Raw genomic sequence first — 25,922 nt, 5'->3', positions numbered from 1 at the left:
GGGAGGAGTAGATAGAAAAGGAGACAATGATACGACAGGGAGTGATATTAGAGGCATGGAAGACAGGCTTTGGGTACACCTAGGAGGAGGTTTTGAAACCTACGCCTGAGGGTGGGGAGGCTAAAGGAAGCCTCTTAATTCCTTCAAGGACAATTTTTGTATTAATTTATAACTGATACCAAGTAGGATGGGCAGCCTTGGAGATGATGAGCACTGGCTAGCAGCAGGGCTCTTGTAGATGCCAGACAGCCACCTGACAGGGATGTCACAGCAGGGGGAGCGTTTCAGAAGAATGAGTTCCACGTCCTTTTTTAATTTTTTTATGCTTGTACTCATAGTTTATTACAGTCAAAGGATACAGATTAAGATCAGCAAAGAGAAAAGTCCAGGAGAAACTAGATGTGAGCTTCCAGTGGAGTCATATAGACAGCACTAAATGTTAAACGTCTATTATCCTGTGACCTGATCTTCTCAGTATTTCCTTAAATCAGCAGGGTGGAGTGGGGGATATACATGTTACCAGGCACACCAAATGATTCTGACTTAAGATAACATGTTGGAGGTCACCAAGAGTAATTTATTTTATAAATATCATCAGAACACTTTTAAAAAATTCTACAACTAACCCAAGTATGTAAAAGAGATGAAAGTCAGGAATAGACTCCTTAGGCATTTAACATCATTACTGTTTGGTAAAAATAAACAACTCTATTGTTTATGGAGCCATTCAAGCATCATCTCAGAGCCCCAGGGTACAAGCAGCCTAATTTGAAAACTACTGATTCAGACTCTGATGACAATGGCCTGAACTGTTCCAGAAGTAACCAAGCATGCTCCCCAGCCAAGAGGACCACATGCTGGCCCTGGGAAGGGTATTGCCACAAGGAGTAGATTCCAACTGGCCATCTACGGTCACCTTGCATGCTGGATTTTGCTAGAAAAAAGCACTGTGTGGTCAGTCTTACTTTAGGTGCGTAATAACGAAGGTCAGAAAACGTTTATACTCTTGATCAAAAATAGAGCTACTCAATCATGCATGTTCATCTCATAACGAAAGGATTTCATGGAAAGTGAAAAGGAGGGAACACCTATGCAGACAGTTCCATGCAGTGGGATGAAAAAATGAGGGGCAATTGTAGAAGCCAGACCTAATACTCTCCTTCAGACAATGATTAAAAGGTGTGTATATATTAACAAATTCCACTGTTAACTCATCTCATTCAAATGCCATAAGGAAAACCTAATCATGACGTTCAACCCAGAAAAGTAACGTAAAATCATAGTGGCAGTTACTTCCCTGAATTCTTGTAATTATAGTAGATACTAAAATAATTATAAATGTTAAAAAGACATAACTTTGTGGTTTCTGCATGGGGCCCTGCCAAGGAAGAAGGAAGCTCTTATTCGTGTAGCAGGGCCCAGTTAGCAGTTACGATAACCAATAAAGATAACCATCTTGTCTCTTTCCCCATTAAAGCCAAGGTCTCCTATAATGTCTAACTCTCTCTCATGCACACACATGGTTTGTTTTTTTCCATGAAGAAATGACTGGGCAGTGATTTACAGGGAACAGCAACAGTCACAACCCCAGCAGCCAGCCAGCCAGCCAGACATGGCCCCACTCAGCCACCGAGCCAGCAGAAGCTCCCAGACCCAATGGTGTATGAGGACATGGTCTATGAGGAGGCCAGAGTCTCTGGGACCCTTGAGGTTGGACCACCAGTCAAAGTGGGAAAGCAGATGTCTGGTCCTGGAAATGAAGGGGAAGGCCAGAGAGGGGTGCAGCAGTCCTTCTGGTCTCAGAGTAAGCACCAGAGGCGGATGCTGTGAGCATGTCATATCCCAGGCTCCCACCGCAACTGGCAAAGACCCATGTTCAAATTCAGAGCTCAGAGACTTATCATAATGCTTCACCACTTTGAGCTGAAGTTTCCTTATCTGTAAAATGGGTTTATAACAGAACGTATCTCATCTCATAGAATTGTTCTGAGATTAAATGGGATAGTAAAGGCAAAGCCCTTAGCACGGCCTCTGGTATCTTAGCTTTCAATGGCAGCCATTGTTCACCATCATTACTCCATCGCCTAGCACAGTCTTGGCACCCAATAGGTACTCAATAAATACATAATGATTTTTAAAAAATTGATGCTCAAGAAAAACAAAACAAAACAAAACAAAACAAAAACCAACCAAGGATCTCTATGGGCTAGAGATAGCAGAATACTCAAGAATACTCAGTTATAGGGACTAAAGTAGCAGGCTTCAAGTCTGCAGGAACTTAACCCACCAAGGTGGCTATAAAGTCAGTTCCTACATAGTAAAGGGATCAGAAGTCCCTCACATTGTGGGGAAACAAAACTAGGATTGAGGAAGGGCTCCAACACTTGCCCCCCAAAATGAGGCTGAGAAAGCCATGACTTAGTCCAGACCTCTGACAGTCCTGAGCTGCCTGACTGAGCTGGCAGGAGGTAGCAGAGACAGAATATGTCTGAGTCACGGGCTTCAGTACTGGAGTCACAAAGTCCCCAAGAGCCCCATGGGATGGGAAAGAGGGAAGGAAGAGATGCCATTAAATTTATAATTCGTTTATGACAACATGCTTCCACGTACAGGCTTGATGCATGACATCAATCAAAAGATGTGGTTGGTTGTCTCTCAGGCATCCTTGCTATTGACGGCAAGCCTGTTCAGAGTGACGTGATCTCTACCGTCCCAAGGGGACCCTCAAGGCTGCAACCAATTTCTCTGGGAATTGGGTGATTCTTTAATTAATATTAGGGGGGAAAGGGGCAGAAAAGATGCTGTTGACCATGCTGAGCTTTAACTAATTCAAATAAAAATGCTACACTAGTGGCATAAGATTAAATGTTGATCTCCCAAACCAACCTTTCAAGTTACAAAATATTTCTCCCTGAAATGCAATGCTATTTGGATGGTGCTTGCATGGGGTGGATGGTTTATAAATGCTAGTATTTCAGGACCTCCACTCCACGTCTTGAATAATTATTTACAATCCTTAGGTGTTAGTACTAAAAGAGTGCTAGGATTTTTAGATTCTTTCTTATTTTCACCGAAAAAAGAAAAAGCAAATCCCTCCTCGGTATCAGCAAGATCCCAGGGGTATCTTTCCCTTGTATCAATCTGGAATCAAAATCCCACGGCGAAATACAGAAAATAAGCCACTTCAGATATATTAAGTCATGAATTCTATCTGTTTCTAAAGCTTGCCACTATAGGGTCTTGTATTTAATTTTCATTCCTACGGTAACAAGTCTACTGGAGGATAATTCGGATATTTGTCTTTATTCTAGTCTAATGCCAAATGAATAAAGGAACAAAATGGAAAGAATATCTGTCCTGATGTGCAATGTGCACGCATGCACACACACACACACACACCCCCCTAACAAAATACAACCTCTCTCCCAATGCCAGGAATTTAAAGGGTGTCAAGAAAGCTGAGAGACTAGGACCCTTTTAAAATGATACATAAGAAAATTCATCTTTAATTTCTCCAAATCCCTGAGGCACATCTAATTTTGTACTTTCAGAAATAGTAGGAATCGGATGTTGTCAGCAAGTAACCGGTGCTGAAATTTTGTGTGTATAGTGCTAAGTACTCATTTCAAGGTTGTTACCATTATTTATTTTTTTGAGTGTACATCTTTTTAGACCCTTTTTATGCTTCTGTCTTCAGACTCCCAGGACTTTCTTTCCATTGCAAAGTTGGTTGACATCAGGCAAAATCAGAAGACCCAAACTGGAACTCAATTCAATAGAGCAAATACTAAGTTACTGAATGTCTGTTTACAAGGTACCGTTCAAGTCTTCTGAATATACCAAAATGAATTATGTGTAATCCCTACATTCAAAGGATGTATATTACCTTATAGAGGCGATAAGACAGACATACAGAATTTAAGTGCTATTTTTTTTTTTTTAAAGGATCAAATAAGGACCAGATAAACATCAGGACAGTTAGATCAGGCGAGGCTTCACTGAGGAGGGAGCTGTTGGGCTTGGCCTTGAGGGATAACAGCATCCTTAATAACAAGAGCTACCGACCACTTATGGCAGGAATTGGCACATTTTTCGGTAAAGGGTCAGATAGTAAATATTTCAGTCTTTGCAGGATACTCAAGTTATGCCTTTGAGTGTGAAAGCAGCCACAGACAATACGTAAATGAATGCTCATGGTTCTGTTCCAATAAAACGTTATTTGTGGATACTGAAATTTAAATTCTATATAATTTTCACACGTCATAAAATATTATTTTCCTTTTTATTATTATTTTCCATTTATTTAAAGAGAAACCATTCTTAGCTTGTGTGCCATCCAATCACAGGTAGCAGGTCAGATATGCCTGCTGGTCATATTTGCTGACCCCTGATCTATGGTGTTCTCACTATAAATTTAATGCTTTGTTATACTTGATCTCATTGAATCCTTACACCTTGCTCTGTATCTTTTCTAGATATCCAAAGTGAAGCTTAGAGAACTAAGGTTATACAGATTTCAAAAACCTTGCTTTTAACCACTAGGCCATACTGTCTCCCAGTGATGGTAAGGAACGCATGGGAATGGTGAAATGAATAGGTTTTCTTTGGCCAGGGGCATTTAATCATAAAAATACTTTAAACAATGAATATGAGGTTTGCTATCATGGCTGACTCATAGTAAACTCATTTTACATCTCTGTTATCACCACATTCTCTATTTTCACAAGTCATGCAGGGCATGGGTATAATGTTTAATAACATCTACTGTCCAGAATATAACATTCTCCCATATTTGAAGAAAAGAGAACAGCCTTCTAGCATTTGTTCCAACCTCCCCACTCCCACTCCCACCCATGGTTGCCCAGAGCCACATGTGGAAGGTATTGTTTGGCCCTGCAGGTAATGAGAAGCTTGGAGACATAATTCTCTCCGAGTTGCTAACTTCCCTCTTTCTTTCTCTCCTCATCATTTCGAGCAACGATTCTATCTTACATGGTTTCTTTACTGTCTACTGTTTAAAAGCAATTTTATGAGCTAGAAAAGATGGAAAGGAAACAGGAGTTGCCATAGTCTCTCATCACCTGTTAAGATGACCCCAGGTGGTGTCTCAATCCTTCTTTGGTCACCTTCTTTCTCCAAACAGAGGTAAAGTATCCTTTACACTGTCTGTGGAGTTGTTCACAAATGTAGGATCACACTGGGTTGTCGGCTTCCAGATTCAATGACAGGTTCATTAGTTAGTCAGTATAGGTCTATTAAAGATCTATACCCAGATCTTTCTGTTATGTACCCAGGATTGTGTTAGGTACTGTGGAGAGCTCTAAAGTATGAGACTGACCTCAAAGAATTTGCAATCTATCTGGGATAGCAAGATAACAAAACATAATAATAATAGTAATTATAAGAATAGCAGCTGCTCTCTATTACACATCTTGGCACTCTGTGGAACACTTTCCATGTATTCTGTCAAGTAAAAAGCAAATCTAGACTTAGTAGGGAGTGCCTTATTCAAAAAGACTATTGCAAGACATGGCTGGGAGACTACTGCAATAATAGGGGGAGACAATTATAATTGGGAGAATGCTCTGATAAGGTCTGCCAGCATCTCGAAAGTTAGAAAAAAAGAGTTTTTCTTTTATAGAGAGAAGTAAACAAAGCTAGAAAGAACCACATGTGGGCAGGTGGTATGAGGCCAGCCCATTCTCAGGAGGGGCTGTATACTGGCTCAGGCTGAAGGTGGGCTACAATTCAGGAGCCTGGAGGAAGGAAGGAAGTTTAACCAAAGTCTGATTAACAAGCATTTCGTTTTGAATGATCAGTGGGGACAAGCAGTTCAGCTAATCATTTATACGACAAACAATGGGAATTTTGAGGGATCTGTGAGTCTTGTAAGTCTCAGGGGGAAGGATGGTTCTTTGCAGCAAGCCATCTTGTAGAACATGAAGGGACGACTGGATTTCTTAATCTCCAGGTAAGAGTTAACACTGAGGTCAGTTCTCCATATTGACCTTCGTGGCTGGTGCTGAAATTGTCCCTATTTTAGAGATGACAAAATTGAGCAACGGAGAGGTTAATTACTTTGCCCAAGTTCATAGCGTGCTCACTAGAAGAGGTGGAACTTATACCCAGGTCTGTCTGACTCAAGGGTATCCAACCAGTCCTCTATCACATGGCTGAGACTGTAAGAAGAGAAGAGGGGTTATCATTGAGGCCGGAGAAGTCCCAGAAGGCTTCATGAAAGACTATGTTTGGAAGAATGGGAGAAGCTGACCAGGTAGTTAGGACAATACAGATTATCAGGGTGAGGGCAGTAAGGCGAAAAAAAAAATAGAGGTGAAGGTAGCCAAGGAGGCCATTAAAGAGTTTAACTCTGTGACACAGAGGTTTTAACTGGAAAAATAATGAGCAATACAGTTACATAGATAGCATAGGGCCATATTGAATGGGCCTCTGAAGAAGCAGACCAGGTATTTAAGGCTTGAAGCAACAGTTAGGAGCCAGCCTTTGCTAGAGCTAGACAGGAAATAGCACAAAGGATGAAAATAGCCAAGAAAGATGAGTCAGGTGGTGAAATGTAGACTGAATGAATGAATGAATGTTTGAATGAATGAGAAACTAGAGGCCAAAATGACTAGCCAAGGGGCTGTAGTAACAATGCAGGCGTGGAGGTCTGGGGGTCAGACTGGGGTGACAACCGTGTGCAGAGAATGAGGGGTAAACTGGGGGAGTATTTCAGAAGAAACAAGAGGATTTGGTGCCAGATCTGGAGAGAGGAATTTAAAGGGAAAGCTTCTCCCTTATTAGAAGCAGCATAACTAAAACCTCAGAATTTTTCTAAGTAGATCTCATAGAACTTGTTTTTAGGATCTGTTGATAGCATTACTCAAAGTAACAAATAGACAGACAAAAGATTTTCAAGCTCTAATGTGAGGGAGCAACCTGAGTAAAAGTTACGCAGGTTTTTGGTAAATCTTCAAAAAGCCTTTAAAATGCTCATATGTAGGGACTCCCCCGGTAGTCCAGTGGTAAAGAATCCGCCTTCCAATGCAGGGGACACGGGTTCGATCCTTGATCGGGAAACTAAGATCCCACATGCCGAGGGGCAACTAAGCCCATGGGCCACAACTACCGAGCCTTTGCGCCTCAACTACAGAGCCCACACGCCCTGGAGCCCGCGCGTCACTAGAGAGAGAAAACCCACACACCGCAACTAGAGAGAAGCCCATGCACCGCGGCGAATGATCCCTCATGCGCGACGAAGACTCAATGTAGCCAAAAAAAAAAAAAAAAAAAAAAAATTCTCGTATGTATTGCACATCTCCAAGAAGGAGATATAGCAGGCAGTGTTGTCAAAAATAATCTGAACATGGAATTCACGTCTTGTAGAAAATCTGTGGGACTAGTGTGCTAGAGCCCATACTGGAAAATCTCCTAATGGTTACATTATTGAGGACCTACTATGGGCCAGAGGCTCTGCCAGCCTTAACACTCTTGGTCCTGACTATCCTCTGCAATATTCTCTTTATCCTGCTTTGCAGATGAGGATTTGTCTTAAAATCACTCAGCCACCGAGTCTCTTAACTCCCAAATCCTCCTTCTCCCGTTGCATCCTGCTTCCTTCCACATCATAGATATACAAGATCTTCGGAAACAGATTTCCCCGGCTTTCTTGAAAACACCTGATTACTGCATTTTGCTGAGTTGTTTTCGACAATTTCTGAAGTCCTTTACTGGGATGCAGGATTTCATGCATCACGGGCCTGCTGATACCAGCTTGCAATCTGTTGGCATTCACCTGCTGTTACACACAGCTTCCAGTGGTATCATTCGGATTTTAGATTACTCCTCTCCCTTTGTTCCCCAGAACCTGACATCTATAAACATGACAACACAGAAAGGAAAGGGCACGAGGAGCAATTTCCAGCTTCTTAATATGGGCTGGTGTGATGTGGGGAGGAGAGGGAGGGCACAGAGAAGGTCCTGACATCTCACGTGGCCCTGGAATTGACATGTACCACACTAATGCTCGCAGTTGCCGCCATCACAAACTGCCTGGTGTTAAATTTATATAAAAACCAATTAAAAGATAACAAGGAAACATATGCTCGGGATGGCAAGGATCTGAGTGTTTACAGAAATATGACTTCTAGCTGCTGCAGGAAAGCATTGGCATGTTTTAGAAACCTGAATCCTCCCCGCCCAACTCATTCTCCATCTTTCACCCATGGCCCTAGTTCATCTCTGCCCAAATGGCTTTCAGGGAAAAAACTGTGGTGATTTTTACTGTGGTGGATGGACTAACTTGTATCTGAAACCCAGAGATCATGAAGATCACCGTTGACCCTTTTCCCCTACACTAGGCCAGACTACTGAGTCTGGGCTGGGTTCAAGGAATTGTTGGCATCATGCTTTGATCTGGGTTCAAGGTGCTTCTACTTAGGGTTCCAGCGAAAGAGCAGGCTGTTAGTGAGATAAGGACGCAGGTGAGTAGGTAGGTTTCCCATTCCACCCTTGCATCTCAGCAAGGCATGCCTGCAGTTCAGGAGCCCCTAGAAAGGGAGATACTGCTAGGATGGACACCCCAGAAAGGTGAGTTTGCTGCCTTTGGCATCCTCTGCCGTGTCAGCATCCAGAAGCAAACTGTACTATCATGAAGAGCAAAAATTCTGCTGCTCAGCAATCCACGTCAGCTCAGTTTAATGTCTGGACTAAAGAGTTTTCAATTCTTGCTGTTCCATAATTGGGGAAATCACCACAGGTTTTCCATTTATGCCTACCTAGGAAACTTCCAGGGCTGGGCCTTGCCATGGCTTACCGCATCCTCACCCTCCACATCCAAAGAGTCACCTATTAGTGCTATTTCCAAAAGTATTGTCACATCCATCCTACACTTGACATTTCCTCCCCCTTACTCCAGACCCTTAGCAGTTCCCATCCAGTCTACTCCAAAATTGTCCTGACTGGTCAACCTACCTCTAGTTTTCACATCTCCCAGTCATCCTCCGTACTGTCCAGATGTAAGCTTCTAAAGCACAAGAGGAACATATCCTTTCTCTGCTGAAATCCTTCAATAACTCCTAAACCACAGTAAGATATAAGTAGGTCCTTCAAACCGCTTTAAGTTAGAAGTAGGAGGATAGGGCTTGGCCAGTGGGCCCTTTATACCTGCCTCCCCACCCCAGCTCCCCCTCATGTTTTCTCATTCCCCGTGTTTATGTGCCTTGCCTTTTCCTACTTAGAACACCCTTCTCTCAGAGGTTGCCCCTCAATGTCCACCCACCCTCCATCTCTTTGTCCAGGCAACACTTCCTCCAGGAAGGCTTTCTCAATCCTGTGGGCTAGGAGCCCCTCTTCCGTGCTGACTGTTCTCGGGTCTCTTCTAGTCCGTATCACACTATATTGTAATTTCTGGTTTACTGGACACCCTCCCACATATTTTATGAACAGCTCGAGCGCAGGGCCCAGCTCTTATTCATCAGCGTATCCCGGACACTTAGCATAGGACCTGGGATTCAATATACTTTTGGCAGTAGGTACTTAGTGTTTCTTAAGTTGTGGAATGGAATTCTCTCCCCAGGACTGGGATAGCAAGGTAAGCTGGGCAGAGTAAGGACTTTATTTTGTTCGCTATTATGTTGATAATGCCTAGTAATAATAAAACTGTTAAGAGTGGACAATCTCAGGGAGGGGGTGTTTATCCTGGGACAGCCTTGTGGGATGATCCAAAATTCAAAGAGATGTACCCAGGCAGTGGAACAAGCGTCCCGAGCCCTTCCGGTTTTTAGCACAGGCAGAAAGCAATGCACAGATCTGTGAGACACGGATGATGAATGATCAAGCCTGGGTTCCTTCTGGTTCTGCCACTGTGTGACCACAGACTAGTGTCTTCACACTGTGGGCCTCAGCTCCTGCCCTTGGAATTAGAGGTACAGGTCTGCCAGTGGGAGGACTGGGGGCATCCGGCAAGAGCACATGGTCTGTGGGCAGACGTCCCGCATGGGGAATGGTTCCACCGCTCAGCATCCCAAGGACCTGGGACAACACGCTCGCTCTGAAGATACCCCAAGGGAAAGAGCTCTGCTTTGCAAAGTGCCTTTCAGGGCTTTACAATTCGAAGTGAAGCCATTGTGACTGAGCACAGTTCACCAAGACCCTTCACCAGACAAGGTCATAATGTGTAACCTACCTCCTCACTTCATAGGGTGGTGAGAAGTATGAGATATATGAAAAATACGAATAATTGTAAGTTTCTGCACATATATTACCAGGGCCTTTGCAGTTATAATATTTTAGGATTCTCTAGAGGAACACTGCTCTAAGGCAATGATGTTTGACCTACAAATCTCGCTCAGCAGGACAAGACAGCCGCCCACGGTCCTCCTCACCACAGCCTTCTTCTGATTCTCCCACCTCCCGGCTGCTCCCTCACGGTCTCCTTTGCTGAGCTCCCCCGCAACCTGCCACCTCTGCTCGGCCTCTAAGTGTGGGAGCAACTCAGAGCTTGGGCCTGGGCCCACTTCTCTTCTCTTCTCCGTGTTCCTCCCTGGGTGAGCTCATCCGGGATGCTGGTTGAACTCTGCAGGCTCAGATTGGCATCTCCAGCACCGACCTCCCTTCTGAGCTCCAGACCTGCACATCTAACTGGCTCCTTGACTTCTCCACTTGGCTGTCTCCATGGAAACTCAAAGTCTGCATGAAGCTCTATATTCCCCACCATCCCCCAACCTCTTCCATCCCATTGCCGCCCAGTTTGTAAATGGTGCCCCAGCATAATCAGTTGCTCAAGCAAATATCTAGCAATTATCTCGACTCCTCTTCCCCTCCTCCACCGTGTCTTCAAGTTTCTCTATTCCACAAACAAACCTTACCCAGTTCTTTCTTCTCCATGTCCACTGCCAGGGTTCCTGCTTTAGGTCCTTAACTGGTGTCCTTGTGTCCACTCTGGCCTCCCTTGAAGCTATTCTCCACCCAGTGCAGGACGGATCCTAACATATAGGTCATGCAGAGTCATGGGGCAGTTGCCTCCGTGACTCTGCATGGCCATCCTTGTCCTTTCCAGCTCCAGCCGGGCCATGGTTTCCTCACTCCCTAGGCTGCAATCCCACTGGGCTGCCCCACCTCAGGACTTTGCACTGGCCATTCCCCCTTCCTGGGATGCCTTTTCTCCAGCTCATCTTCCACATCTCAACATAAACACCACTCACACCCTCCCTGATCACCCTTTCTAAAGAGGATACTGACTCTGTCACCCTTTATCACAGCACCCTCTTCATTCCCCTCATTGCCCAAAGTTTCTTGCATTTTGTTTACTCTTTATTTACTTGTTTATATTCTGTCTCATCCATGTCTTCTCCGTGAGAGCAGGGATCATGTTCCTTCTACAGTGCTGATTGTCCAATGCCTACACAAAGTAGAAACTCAATAAATATGCATTGAATCATCATTCCATTTTTCCATCATTCCATCATCAACCATTTTTTTAAATGGTTGATTGAATTATAAGAGAGCTTTTCTTTGGTTTCAATTTGCTTTTACGTGTATCTGTAGATCATTAATGATTTTTACCAGCCCAACAAATGCAGAATGCATGATCTATACAGGGCCCAACACATGAGTTACCCTTGAAGGGAGATATTGTGGAAATTCTCGAGAAATAACACTTCTTCTTTCTACCCAGGTCTGTAAAAGAATGCAGCGATCAGTAAAGCTTGGGGGCTGGCGTCTCCTGATTATCTACATCCACATTACTGTGATCAATATTGATTGTGAACACACTGTGAGCAGAGTCTAAGGCAACAGCTATGGGGAGACACAAAGAAGTGGGCAGAGTCCCTGCTCTCTAAAGGAGAAGGCAAAACAGACCAAATAAAAATACATAAAGCCGTAAATGCCCCAAACACATCAATATAAATAGAACCAATTACCACGGTAATCGACTGGACTTGTAATAAATTTACAGGAGGGACCATAGCAGTCAAGGTGGGCAACAGAGGCACAGGCAAAGAGTGACTTTATAAGCTGCCTCTGTGGAATCAACCTGATTAAAGAAAAACCCCAAGGAAACAAAAAAATGTCAGGGGAGTCCAGGATGTTGGTTTACCCGATTAGGCTGTTTTTCCCTTTCACTGGCACTCACATTTCACTTACAAAGCACATATTTTAACTGGCAGATTTATTGAAAAATTGGGCTGGAGAAATGCTTCCTTCTACCTTTCTTTTTCTTTGTTATTTTTTTTTTAATCGGCCAAAGAAAAATTAAGTCTTTTGAACCTGCTTGATTTTTGCAGTTGCTCTAAACTGAGGGCTTCTGTGGTGTTACATTCTAACTATGTGGAATGAACCCTGTCCCCTGCCAGACTTAACCAGGTGGACGGGCCTTGTGTGGTTATGACTTAGCCAAGCTATCTATTCCTTTCTAATCATCTCCCCTTAGGCTTTAAGGGGAGATCGGTGTGACCACTTTCTGGAGCCCCAGGCCATGAACTCTGTTTAGGCAGGTACGGTCCCCTCTCTGGCCTCAGTGGGCAGTCACCAGAGCACAGGTAGTCTACAAACGGCCCTGCACGAAGCAGCAAGGCAGTGGTGTGGGCACCACACGTGATCCAGGGATGGCCCAACCTGGTCCAACAGCCCCTCGCCCCAGGAATTGGTGGTGGTGCAAGGGGTCTTCACCTAAAGCGCTCCACATGTGCCCCTTTGCTTCCCCTCTTCCGTGTCTCACAGATTGCTCCTGGGGGCAGCAGCCACCTTCAGTATGGGCACTTCAGTTGTTGACAGGATATGCAGAGGTCTGCCCCCTGAGAAACTTTCCAAGGAGTGGGATGAACTCTCAAGGTGGAAAGTACGTTCCGGACCTCGCAGTGACCTTCTTTGCCTCTTTCGTGGGTCCCCCAGAGGGTTCAACCATGCTGTCCCACAGTTACTGACTAGCCAATTGCAAGGAGAGAAGAAGTAAGATGAGGCTGGCAAAGGAAAGAGTTATGCTTTACACCTCAACATCTAGAATCCCACAGTGGGTTAGGAGCCTTCTTTTATTACCCGTCATATTCCTGATGCCCAGCACAGCACCTGATCTACAGCAAACAATACACATTTCTGAATGAATGCTTAAACATCATTACCTTGCAGAACTCACAGCCTTCCCTCAAGGTGCTGCTAATTGAGGTCTACGTGTCCCTGACTCTGCTGGCAGCAAAATTAACAGCAATAATGTCAAAGTACACTTGGGAATTTTTTAGAGGGAAGTTGATCTGATTGGAAAACCATCTTCCTCTCATCAGTAACGGAGACAGAAATGATGTATTCTGGAGCCTTTGACTGTTGTAACATTAATCAGCTGCATTTTGTAGTATAGCTGGCAGTTGGGGCCAGGTTTGAAAACGATGTCAACTACTCTCATTTTTTTTTTTTCTAAATTAATTACTTACCTAATCCATTTTTTGCTGATTTCCTTGACATTAGTTTTTTTCTTATGTGTTTTTAATTTTTCCTCTTAATTTATATCTTTTAATAATCGAACCAACTTCCAAAGAGTTCCATGAGATTCAGGGAGGCTGTCTCTAACAACACAGGCATGGAAACTAGGAATGAACCAGAAATGGTTAGTGGCCAAATGGGTAAGCTTAGATGAAAGGGGTTTGTTGATGTGTTGGTTTAAGTCAGCGTAGTTTTATGTCTTGTGCTTCAGTTTAGACACAAGTTGCATGTTACACCTAACAGATACCCCCTTACCCCCTCCCTCCCTACAAAGAAAACTTTCCTACTTGCTTTATTTTTAAAAAAGCAATTATAGGAAAGGTGGTAAAAGAAAGACTATTGTTGGCTCCTTCAACATTAACTGGTAGCCAGAAGCTTGAAATAACGATCGCAAATTGGAGGTCCACACATGGATTTACCCCAGTTCCTAGTATATAATCTCAGTCCTACCTCGTGCTGATCACCTGGTTTTAAAGACTAGTCTATTTTTCTAATGTCAAATCCCAGGACATGACGTAATTCCGGGGTCGGGGGGCAAGTGGATAATGTCACCCACACAAAACAATCAATCCTGTGGCTATGGAAGAGGGATGATGAGGGGGTGGGCTGGTGCCGGGGGGCTGAAGGGGAAGGTGTTTGAGGAGATGTTGTCCTGGACAATATGCTGCCATTTCCATTGGAAGAGGAAAAGGAGGAGAGAAAAGTATGGTATTTGCTCATTTATTCATTCAACCAATATTTATTGATTGCCTGCTAGATTCGGTGCATGGCGTTATGTATTGCAAAAGATGGGGTAGGAATAGGGAGTGACCTCAGAGATTTGCCAGAGACAGCCCTCACCTTCCAGAAACTGGTGACCTCCTCAGGCCTCTGAGAATACAAGAGCGTTCTTCTAAAGCAGATTATTCATGGAAAACAGGAGGAGACAGGAGCCTAACAAAAACTACTAATCAGTTATCTTTCTACCTCAACATCCACTTATGTTGGAACCTGGGTTGTTACCAGGGCCAGGGTCCCACCTCTGGGGCACGAGAGGAATCAGAGTCTGCGTCTGTATGCAGGCAGCGGAACCAGACGGCACAGGCTTTGAGTTACAGGTAACAAGGAAGGCTAGTACAGCTGGACACTTGCATGAATTTTCCCCCTTTGGAGAATGCACCTGACAGCTCCTTTGCATTTAAAAAGCAGTAACACTCAGGCTGCTTATCAAAAAAACGTCCCCAGGGATTCTTTTCCACAGAGAGCACATCCTTATAGCCTCCCTTACCCCACCAAAAAGAAAAACATCCCTCTCATATGGGTGGTGCTTATTTCCTGGTCTTTTCTTAGCAAAGGAGCTAGAACTGGGACTGAAAATAGCAACCAAAAGATGTGATTCTGGTCTTAATTTTTGTTATGGAGGTTTGACGTCTCCTGTTCCACTAGCCTAATTAGTGATTTTTGACTTCTAAAATATACATCAGTGTTTCTGTGAAGAAAAAATTTACCCAGTTTTACTGACATCTCCTTGACATTTTGATCAGCTGCTATTTTGTTCAAAAATAGTGAACTGAACTGCAAATTTCACTGAAATAATGCTAGTACTAATAATAGTCATAATAATGTGAGTCACAATGCACTGAAGAGTTACAGTATGCTAGACATTGTGTTTCATAAATAATTATTGTATTCGACCCTTACACTATCCTTACTTGTAAGCTAAGTATCAATAGCCCTATTTTACAGACATGGAAACTGAGGCTCACAGCCATTAATTAAACTTCTCAATAAAAATTTTGATGCCAATCTGACTCTAAATCCTCACTATAAACAGCTGCATTAAGCTCCTTCCATTGCAATATCAGTTGAGTTAGCCTATTTATCCTTGAGCCAGGCATTATTAAATGTTGCATTCTGTTATGAGAAGTAGAAATCATTTGCTGAATATGTAGAAGTCACAGAACACTAAAAGTAGAAGAAACTCTAAGTATAATCTAATTCAAGTTAGTTATTATACAGATGGGAAGATGATTTTGAAGAGGGCTAAGTAATTTACCCACGGTCAGCTGGCTGACTAATGGTTCAACTGAGACCAATAACCCAGATCTCCTGACTCCCCATCCAGTGCTCTTTCCCTCAACATGCTGCCTTAGAGTTGGATGGACAATATAGACATATTACCACTTAAGACACAAGGCACCCATCCCAAAAGATGTGGGAAGCCCAAGTGATGTCAAGTTCAGATTTCCACATTTGGGGCAGGATTTCCCATTGCCTCACCATTTATCTTGTAATTTTTTCCCAACATATTTTTTTGTGCAGAGATAAACTATTAGTTTTGGTACGGAGACCATGGCTTAAGACCGAGATAAAAGTCATGGTAGATATATGTATTGTACTCTTAAGCCTGTCGCCATATGCTTATTTCTCTTGGGTCTATAGCACCATGGCCAGCCCACCTGAGCATTGATCTAAATGTTGGATAAAAGATTATGGGCTAAACAAATTGATCTCAGCTTAGCTTACTGAATCTAGGAAACAGAACAAGTTTGGCTAGAAGTAGAGCTTCTTCTCTCCATATTCCACCAGAGAATCCAGGCCTCTTTCTTCTCAGTCATGTTGGTTAACAGTCTGATATTTACCAACTAACTTCTATACGCCCTACCTGATGCTAGAAGCTATGAGAATTCAAAAAATTATGAAGCTTTTGCATTTGCTATGTCCCCTACCTGGACTGTTCGGCCCCCCGATCGTTGCGTGCTCTGTCTTGTCTGCCAGGTCTCAGCTCAAACTCACCCCTTCATTACCATCATTGAGGCCTTCTCTGTGCCTGCCATCTTTTTTTTTTTTTTTTTTTTTTTTGGCCTCTCGGCATGCAGGATCTTAGTTCCCAGACCAGGGATTGAACCTGTGCCCCATGCAATGGAAGCATGGAGTCTTAACCACTGGACCAGCAGGGAAGTGCCCTGTGCCTGCCATCTTAATCAGCTCCCCCACCCATCCTCCAGTCACCCTCTATTACACCCCCTGATTTTAGTTTCTTCATAGTATCTGTCACTATCTAGAATTATTGCTTTTATTTGTCACTTGCCACTTTCTTTCTCTCTTCACTAAGATATAAGCTCCATAGAAGCAGGAAGCTTTTCTGCATCATTCACCATTATTTGACCAGTGCCTAAACCAGTGTTTAGATATAGAAGGAACTGAATAAATGAATGAATGAGCCCACTCTCAGGAAGCAATCCACCAAGTTGTGAAGGCAAAACTTACATATTTGGAGGAGAGAATAATCCAGAAAACTATATAATCAACTACTAAATTGTATATTATGGACAAGATGTCACTACTGTCAGACCCATCATTATATGAAAGGAGTTTGACATCACCACCAGAATTGTCCCATCAACTAAAATAATAGCCAGGTAAAAATAGGAAACTCCAATAATTTTTGGTTTTGAGAGGAAAAAAAGTGGGGACCTCTTGAACACTATTTTAAAAAAGAGAGAGAATGTTTGAGGTAGTAAGATGAGGGCAGTGCTGCCTACAGCACGAAGTGTTTTTTAAAAAACAGCTTATCACCTTTAATCCTGCTCGTTGGCATGTTTCCAATTCCCTTCAGTGCCTGAGGGCTCAAGACTGTTCAATTCTGCACACAAGCCTAATGATCAATGGCTTAATCAGAGAAAAGTCCTGGCCTAAAGTGAAAACCATTCAGGCTCGTCCTCCTGCCTGTGACAGACTCTCCGCTGTGGAGATGATACCAGGACACAGCCCTGGAGGCCACCGTGCCATGGCTCCCGTGTTGAAGTTCCTGCACTGTACAGGATGAGCAGGGATGATGGGGAAACCCACTCGCTGTTGGTCTTTGAGGAGAGAATCTAGCTTTGCTATTCAGAATGTGGTCCTCAGACTAGCAGCTTTGGTGTCATCCAAGAGCTTGTTAGACATGCAGAATCTCAGGCCCCACCTAGACTCACTGAATCAGAATCGCCATTTCAACAACATCCCAGGTGATACATGTGCATATTGAATTCTGAAAAGCACTGCTGTACAGAAAAACAAAAACTCCTCCAGAAACTGGGTCATCATCATATATCATGGCCAAGAAAAAAAAAAAAAATCCCACAACAAATAACCAAAAATCCTGAAAACTCAAGATGAAAGGCAGTGGATCCTTCATGAAGTCTAACCATGGTTGACATCTGGCCCTGTAGTGGTCACTTTAGACCAGTCACCTGGCTTCAATTCCATCTTGATACTACTTCCATTGTGTCCACTCATCTTCCCACCTTCATCTCTTCTTGCGCCACTGGCAGGCAAAGCAGGAGGCTGCCATTTGCAATGTATCTCAGTAAGTGAAGGCCTCCTTCTTACCCTCGCTCTGTCACTTACTGCTTAGGTGACCACATGCAAGTTATTTAAGCTCTCTGAGGCTTTATTTTCTTATCTATAAATAGGGAATGTAAGACTTAAGTGATGTGTATGTTTGAGGATTAAATGAGAACAGTTATGTAACAGGCTGTTTGGTAATATTATTTTGGTAACTTCTTCCCTCAACCTACAGATCCAGTTTACTCCGGACTCTGCATCAGAGCCTGGGGGCTTGAAGACTCAAAATAAATCCTCACACATATGTTTAGAAAAGCTTAGATCCTCTTGGAAGCCTCTGTTTATGATACCACCCGGCTCAGCATCAGTGGCACCTTCATCAGGCCTGTCTGCCTGGGAATGCCATAGAACAGATGTCTTCTCTAAACCCCCTCTCTGCTCACTTCAGGGTTTTGCGTGTAGCAGGCCCTCAGCAAACGTTTGTTCAATGAATTAATTAATCACTGAAAGAAAATAGCTGTATGCCATAATCGCTTTGCCACTTGCGTGCTAACTTTGTCATTGTAAATGTGCATAAAAAGAGCCTTTGCAGCTGGTTTGCAACCCTGGGGTTGTAAAACATAAAGCATTACACGAACTTAAGTTATTACTCTTCATTGGCATCAAATACACAAGACTAGGTCTCTGCTGACCAGCACTCACAGACTGGATCAGAGGCTGATGGCTGATTCAGCTATTGTTTTTGCTTCAGCCATGGAAGAAATCCGTTCACTATCCTGGGCAGATGAGCCAACTGAGTCTTTCTTGGGCTCTGTCCACCCAAAAAATAATTGATGAAAAATAGAAAACGTGGCATCCTGTGTGGTAGAAATACAATGCCATCCAGGTGGTTTACTTCTTTCTTTGATTCTAATCTAACTTAAGATTTCTCAGAGCTAGAGGGTCCCCTTAAGGGACAAACTCTCAACTTGTGTCTTGGAAGAAGAGGAAGCTGTTCTTCTTAGCTTTCCCCATGGAAAGGAAGCAACTGGCTGGAAACCAACCAACCAACCCCCTGTGGATTATGCCCCAACCCCCAGTGGATTATGGACTACAAGGTACAACAGAAAGGAAGAGCTTGCTTATTGCCAATTGTCAACCCAGATAACCCCACTGATATGCCCCAAAAGCAATGGCAAGGAAAAGCTATGGCAAAGGTCAGATCTAACGTAGCAATGAAAGTGATATTGGAAAAGAAAAGGAAGAAAGATCTGAGGAAATCCACTCCTGAATGGAGTACCAAAAAAAGAAAAAAAAAAGAAATAAAGAGAGAAAGAAAATGTACTGAGCTTAGTGTGTCAGGTTGAGGATTAAAATTAAGCCCTTGGAAGTTCTTATTTGAAGAAGGTTCAAATTTTGGTCACTTCTCTGGAATCTACAGATCTATGGCTCTTTTTACTGGTTTCTTCTGAAGTAAGAACAAAATAAAGGATCTATTCCTTCAGCAAACAGTACAACAGATGCTAATAATATGCCAGGCCCTGTGTCAGGGGTGAAGACTCAAAGATTGGTAAGAAATGATCCTATTGTTTTGCACTTCCTCCCAGATTTCTATCCAAAGTTCAGCTTTGTAGACACAATTGTGTGATTTGTTTTTTTCCAGTTAACTTTCTAAGTCTTTACTCTAGATAACAGAAACTTTTCAGAATATATTTTTCAGTGTGTTAAAAAAGTTTTATTATAAAAGTGGCACATGCTTATTGTAGGAAGAGCAACACAGAAGTTTTTAGTACAAAAAATAAAAGCCCCTACCCTATACCATATCCTTAATCTTGAAACACATAGATAATTTGTGTGTGTGTGTGTGTGTACACACATACACACACACATATCTAAATATACATAGATAGTGAGAGAGAGGCTAAAGATTATACTTATATGGATGTGTATATGCATATATTTATATATAACATTTTTAAAGCAGACAAGACCCTAATATATCTACTTTTCTGCAACTTTCTTTGTTCACTTCCACATGGCTAGGAATAGAATATATTTGGATAGATAGACAGTAAACTGTAGTAATAGTTGCCTGGTTGCCTCTGGGGAGTGGAACTAGATGACTGGGAAATAAGAGTGAGAGGAAGATGTATTTTTCACTTTATTCTGTTTTACACATTTTGCATTTTTTAAATAAACTTTTTAAATTACAAAAAGAAGGGAAATATGGTACATGCTGTCAAGTCTATTATCATGGGATACAGTCATACAGGGAAATGACAATACAGGGAAATGTCAAGAGTGCTGTCAAAGGATATATATAAGGAGCTCCAAGAGCATAAAAGAGGAAGCAAAGAATTCTGACTAGAGCATCACAGAAGGCTTGGTGGAAATGGTGATGTTAGAACTGGCTCTTGAAGAGTAGAAAGGTGATGGTAGAATAGGGGTAGATAGAGGACAAGGTCAGGTAGGCTCAGAAGTGTGGAAAGGCTCAAAATCTCCTCTTCTGAACCAGTGGGAAACTTGACCCTGGACCCAGAGTTGGGGCCTGACACTGGGTCAAGGTATCATTTAATTGCAGATGGCAATTTATAGAGCTGAAGGGGGCGATTAAAAAACACAAGCAAGAAACAGAAATCATAGCCAGGAAGACTAATCTGCTGATCCTAAGGGCCTAAGAAGAGAATAAGATCCATCTAGAAATGAGGCAAAGGAACAGACACCAGGGAATGGAGTAGGGTCAGGGGGCCGGGTGGGCAAGAGAGGGCCCAAGAGAAAATTTCTGAGTGGGACAAGTAATTGTGGAGACTTTAGAGCACATACCTCTGGCCACAGACTGGGGCAGGAAGGGAGACTCTGAGGCCTTAAACTGTCTGGAATCAAATGCAAGGGTTTTGGATTGATAGCAAGCAGTCTTGTGTCATCAGAGTGGAGGAATGCTCGGGGTAGGGAATGGTCAGTGATGTAGCAGCCGGAGAGGGTGGAGGGCGTGGTAGGCTGAATATTTGCTCCCAAAGATGCCCAGGTCCTAATTTCTAGAACCTATGAATGTTACCTGTGCCTGGCAAAAGAGATTTTGCAGATATGCTTAAATTAAGACTCTTGAGATGGGGAGATTATCCTGCATTACCTGGGTGGACCCAATGTAATCAAAAGGGTCCTTATGTGAGGAGGCAGGAAGAGTCAGAGAGAAGACCATGTGACTCAGACATTGGAGTGATGCACTTTGAAGATGGAGAAAGGGGCCACAAGCCAAGGAATACAGGCGGCCACTATGAGCTGGAAAGGGCAAAAAAGGGGTTCTCTCCTAGAGCCTCTAGAAGGATCCTCCAGCCCCACTAGTACCTTGAGCTTAGACCACTGAAACTGATTTTGGACCTCTGGCTCCAGAACTTTCAGGAAATAAATTTATGTTGTTTTAAGCCACCAAGTTTGCAGTCATTTGTTACAGCAGCCATAGGAAACTAATACAGGGAGTGAAGCCATGTTCATGCTGAGAAGGCAGTAAGGCATTAGTGAAGGGCTCCAAGCTGAAGAGTCATGTCATTAAGAGGCATTTTAAAAAGATAACAGATAGTGAAATGCAGAATGGATGAGAGTGGCAGGAAACTGAAGAAAAGGAGGCACCTGAGGATGCTATTTCAATATTTCTTATGAGAGCTGATACTGTAAACTCATACAATTTTGAGAAATGGATGAGAAGACACCTGCTGAAGAAATATTTAGGGGGTAAAAAGAACAGAACTTGTAAATGGTTGAATGTGGAGGGTGGAGGAGAATATAAAAGACCCCTCACTTTATATTTTGACCCATCAATGTGGTTCACGAATCTACTAGCAGATACAGAGAAAAGAGATGCTGATCATTGAGGTGCCTATAGAATATCCAGGTAGAAATGGTAAACACTCACAGACAAATGAGCTTTTGAATTTCAGGGAGAAGGGAAGGATTTGAGATGTGGGTTGAGGTAGATATAAAAGAGAATCACCCAGCAACAGTGAAGAAGAGATGAACAGTAAGGATGAAATCCTAGAAAATGAGCAAAATGTAAGCGATTTCTTTAGAGGAGTGAGGGCAAAAAAGAATGAGAAATAAAGGCCAAAGATTTATGAAGAGAATCTGGACAGAATAGCATCAGGGACACAAAGGGAGAGGATTTGCAAGAAGGCAGACCTGGCCAAAAGGGACAAATTCTTTAGCTGAGATAGATGAAATGGTCACAGAATAGAAAAAATGAACCTCTGCTTATAAAGTCTTTGATTTCCTTCTCCAGAGCAATTTCTGTAGTGTGACGGGGCTGAAAGCAATTATTTGAAGAGTGAAAAGAAGTTGAGGAAGTAGAGAAAAGATGTATAAACTACTCGCTCAAGAAATTTGATGGTGACATGTTGAAAGGAAACAGTGGTAAAAGAGTTGCATATTTATAAAAATATTATTTTTTGGAAAATAGAAGGTTGGGGAAGGGATAATTGTGGCTGAAGAGGTTTCAGAGATTAAAAAAGAGGAGGCTAATGAATGAGTGAGGACTAAGAGGAAGCAGAGAGGGAAGGAAGGAAGTGTACAGGTGGAGAGATTCGCCTGAAGAGGAGGAACTCACTGCATTTCCTGAGGCACAAGGGCAAAGGATGATGAGAAAAGATGGAAGTCAGTTTAGAAGTAGAGAGAGCGAGGTTGGAAATTTCAATTCAGATAGTCTTTATTTGCTCTGCAAAAGAAAAAGAAGAGAGGCTCATCTTAGACCGTGAGAAATGGAAATATGTTATTCTTGGGCTCCAGTCAGACTTATCTTAAGACAGGTGCTCCTAAATATTGGTCTGACCAAACCATATAGTGGTTGTATGACGAATAAGTGGCTGTTGAATAAAAGGCTGCCTCCTGAAGATCTGTTCAAAAATATCCATCTCTGAGTTCTTATCAGTCAGGCATACCTAAAGCATTTTATGTGTCTATGATAAAACCCACGTGGGAAGTCACCACATCAGAAGGGCTTTTAACCACCATTCCCACCGAGACCACCCCAACTGCTATCACTAACAACAACCTCAACAATAACAAACACTTGTTGAGGGATTGTCATGTGCCCAGCTCTGTGCTGGACCCTGGGATTTTAAAGTTGAATAAGGCATAGAACCTACCCTCGAGAAGTTGTGTAGAGATTTGTAGAAAGAAGAGGAAAGTCTTTAACTTAAATGTGTGACCTGAGAAAGCCTCTCACATAAAGGGGGACTCGTAGGATCCATAAACTGTCAGAGCTGGAAGAAACTACAGAAGGCTTTACAGGGGAGATGCCGATAGTTAACTGACTAAACAAAAGTCACCTGGCAGATTCTAGAGTCCCAGCCCTTCAGTCCTGCGATCTTTCCATTTCATTTCACCCCTGATAAACCTCTTTCCTATTCAATCCATAAGCAATTTTAGGTATCTAATCATAGGTACAAAAGCAAAGAACACAAAACTTCTTTTCATTGGAAAGTTTTTAAAGTTAGAATAGGCAAGAACATATAATTAAAGGACTCAAGTCTAAAAAGGTGTCACTTTCATGCCATGGTAGGTATAGCCCTCTCAGAACACTTGTCACCACTAGTGTATAAATTCCATTCTGGAGCAATCCTCTCCAGAGTGCAGAACAGCAGAAGAAAATCTTCCTTTGTCTTACGCACTTATAATTCTTAATCAGTAGTGTGCTTCGTGCTTTTGGAATAAAAAGAAATTAGTGCCTAGGGAGAAGAAAAATATTTAAGGGTAAGAATCACATCCAACAATAAGAGAGATAAACTCTATGACACAGAGGTAAGATTCAGGAGTCAGCTGGGGGGCAGGTATACATGGACAATTGCAAGAGGTCAAAATAAACATACTAAAATGTTTGAATATCTTTTAATATCAATAACAAGCAAGGGGTGATATACATCATATTTATGAGAACTAAAGCCAACAGTTGGACTGTGACAAAACTAGTTCCTGTGTGTAAGAATGGAGAGGGATAGGGCATAGTGCCAAGGCCATGGACAAATTTCCCTCCTGGGCTTAGTATTTAACCTTAAGGATACTACAATGCTCAGGATAGACGCAAGAGGTAGAACCAGAAGTTCTGAGGAAGGTCAGACTCGCATCTCCCAGCAGTCCTAGAGCCTGGTAATCCTTGAACCACTGGCAAACAGAAATAGAGGAGGCTTTAGTCTTTTGGTTCAATCACTAGGCTCTGGCATGGAAACATAACAAAGTTTGCCAGCTGGAACTGGTCTTATCGAAATGTGCTTACATTATACCCCTTCTTGGCAAATTGGAATCAGAACAATTTTAAGATGCTGAAGTTTGAAGGGATACAAGAAGCCTGTGGTTGTGTCTTTGAGCTTAGAGGAATCAGGACCTGGGGGGGGAAGCCTGCAGTCCAGGTACAAGCCTCTTGCTTCTTTTGGAAGAAAGCTCCCAGCCAGAAGAGGGGCTCTCATGCCTCTACTACCTCTTGAGCAAGACAAAACAGAAATCTGTATGGAGCTCAGAGAACCAACAGCATCTCAGCCACGCGAGCATATTTTCCCCCACTGTAGCACTGATGACAGCAGGGGATCCCTAGTCTCAGAGGGACCCTTGATCATTAAATCTTAGGATGACCTACTTCTTGAGTTTTCACTGTGCTAATTTCTTCACTTGCCCTTTAGCAACTCACACATCCATAATTTGAGCTCATCAGAATGCCATGAGGATAAGCTCAGAAGAAGAAATTCCATGAATGGCAATTCTAAACCAGTCTTGGTTGATCAGAACACAAATTTACCAGCCAGTACTCCTCCTACATCAGAAGGTGATTCAAAAGGTTTCAGAAATTCCAATTTCTTATACTTACTTGGACTGAATACTAACTTGCCATCAAACAGTGCACCAAGATTTATTTGTGAGGCTGTTATCCAGAGCTATACAAACACCTGGGGCAATGGAGATTTCCTCATAGCACAGAGCAGTAGAAAAAATGCTCCTAAACACAGGGCAGGATGGAGTGAGAAGGGGTTTACTATGCAATTACCGGAAGGGGTTGCCAGCCAGTGTAGGATGGGATTGCCGGAGGCAGGGAGTGGTGGGGGAGACTGCAACGCTCTCCTTTTCTCCCCTGCTCCATAAGAACAGTCTAGTATTTTGCCCGTGCTATGGTAACAGGATGCATGGTGGCTGGTAAGACCTTTAGAAGACTCTCTCTATGATAACCAGCGCAGTGGCCATACAGTTTGGACCCCCTCCTGCATATAAAGTTTTCCCAAATACTCCCATTTTGACATTTGGTTTTAGCAACCAAACCTTGGCAACTTAAAGGGTGGGCAAGAACATCGAGGCAAATCTGAATTAGTCCTTCACCTACAGACTCCCTGTTTTCGGTCCTATCGATGTACCTAGGCAGCCAGGACTTGCACAGGGAGTAGAACTTGCTTATGAGCATGTCACTCACCTTTGCTGATGTCTTCATATTCCAGCCAGAGTCGCCGCTGGACCTGCTTGTTTGGGTACCAGATACAGCAGGATTCCTCAAAGCCGTAGATAGCTTCCTGGATGTAATGGTTGCCAAACTGGTCCAACAAGGCTACAAAATCCCCACGAGATGTAGCCCCGTCGAGGGAGTGGAGAGCATTGTTGAGGGCTATGGAGAAACGTCACCCAAGAAAAAGAGTGAGGACTTACAATATGGGTATCTGGATTCCCAGGCCATCCAGCCTCAATGCGCAAGTGCCATGTGGCCCAAAGTGATGTTGGAGAGCTGGCTGGAGCTACCAGGTACTTCCAGGTAGCTAAATCAGACATTTCAGCTCCTAAAAGAATATTTCTTCCACCCAGTTAGTTATGTTGTTAACTTCGTGCAAGTTAAGTATAACATTATCAAATCTCCACTACCTCCCTGCTTAAGTCAAAGTTTTTTTTTTCAAATCACAAGTCATGACATTAAATCAATTTAGTGAGCTCAAATAATAGCATTTAAAAAATGAAAAAGAATAGCACAGTCTAAAATAGAAACGCAAATACCAGCAGAGAACATTTCACTTGGAAAGATGAAGTATGGCTTCATGAACCTTCTGTGGTGTGTACGTGGGGACGTGCCTGTGCACAAGGTCGCTGTGTAAAATGTGCTGTAACTGTGGGTAGGGACCAAAAAAGTTTTCAGGATGCTGCCT

The 25,922-nt window shown here is 42.9% G+C and overlaps 1 protein-coding gene across 1 annotated transcript in view; it reads right to left on the bottom strand.

Moving 5' to 3' along the window:
• Nucleotides 1-25,922, bottom strand: part of ASTN1 (astrotactin 1) — a 318,570-nt gene that overhangs the window by 49,737 nt on the left and 242,911 nt on the right. Inside the window, exon 16 of the mRNA XM_061183080.1 lies at nt 25,205-25,393. Within this exon, the coding sequence (XP_061039063.1) occupies nt 25,205-25,393 (189 nt within the window). The remainder of the gene's footprint in view (nt 1-25,204; nt 25,394-25,922) is intronic.

The sequence above is a fragment of the Eubalaena glacialis genome, chromosome 3, assembly GCF_028564815.1.
Source record: "Eubalaena glacialis isolate mEubGla1 chromosome 3, mEubGla1.1.hap2.+ XY, whole genome shotgun sequence".
NCBI classification, from domain to species: domain Eukaryota; kingdom Metazoa; phylum Chordata; class Mammalia; order Artiodactyla; family Balaenidae; genus Eubalaena; species Eubalaena glacialis.
The sequence above is the reverse complement of the archived record's forward strand: the minus strand, read 5'-3'. Positions and strand labels throughout refer to the sequence as shown.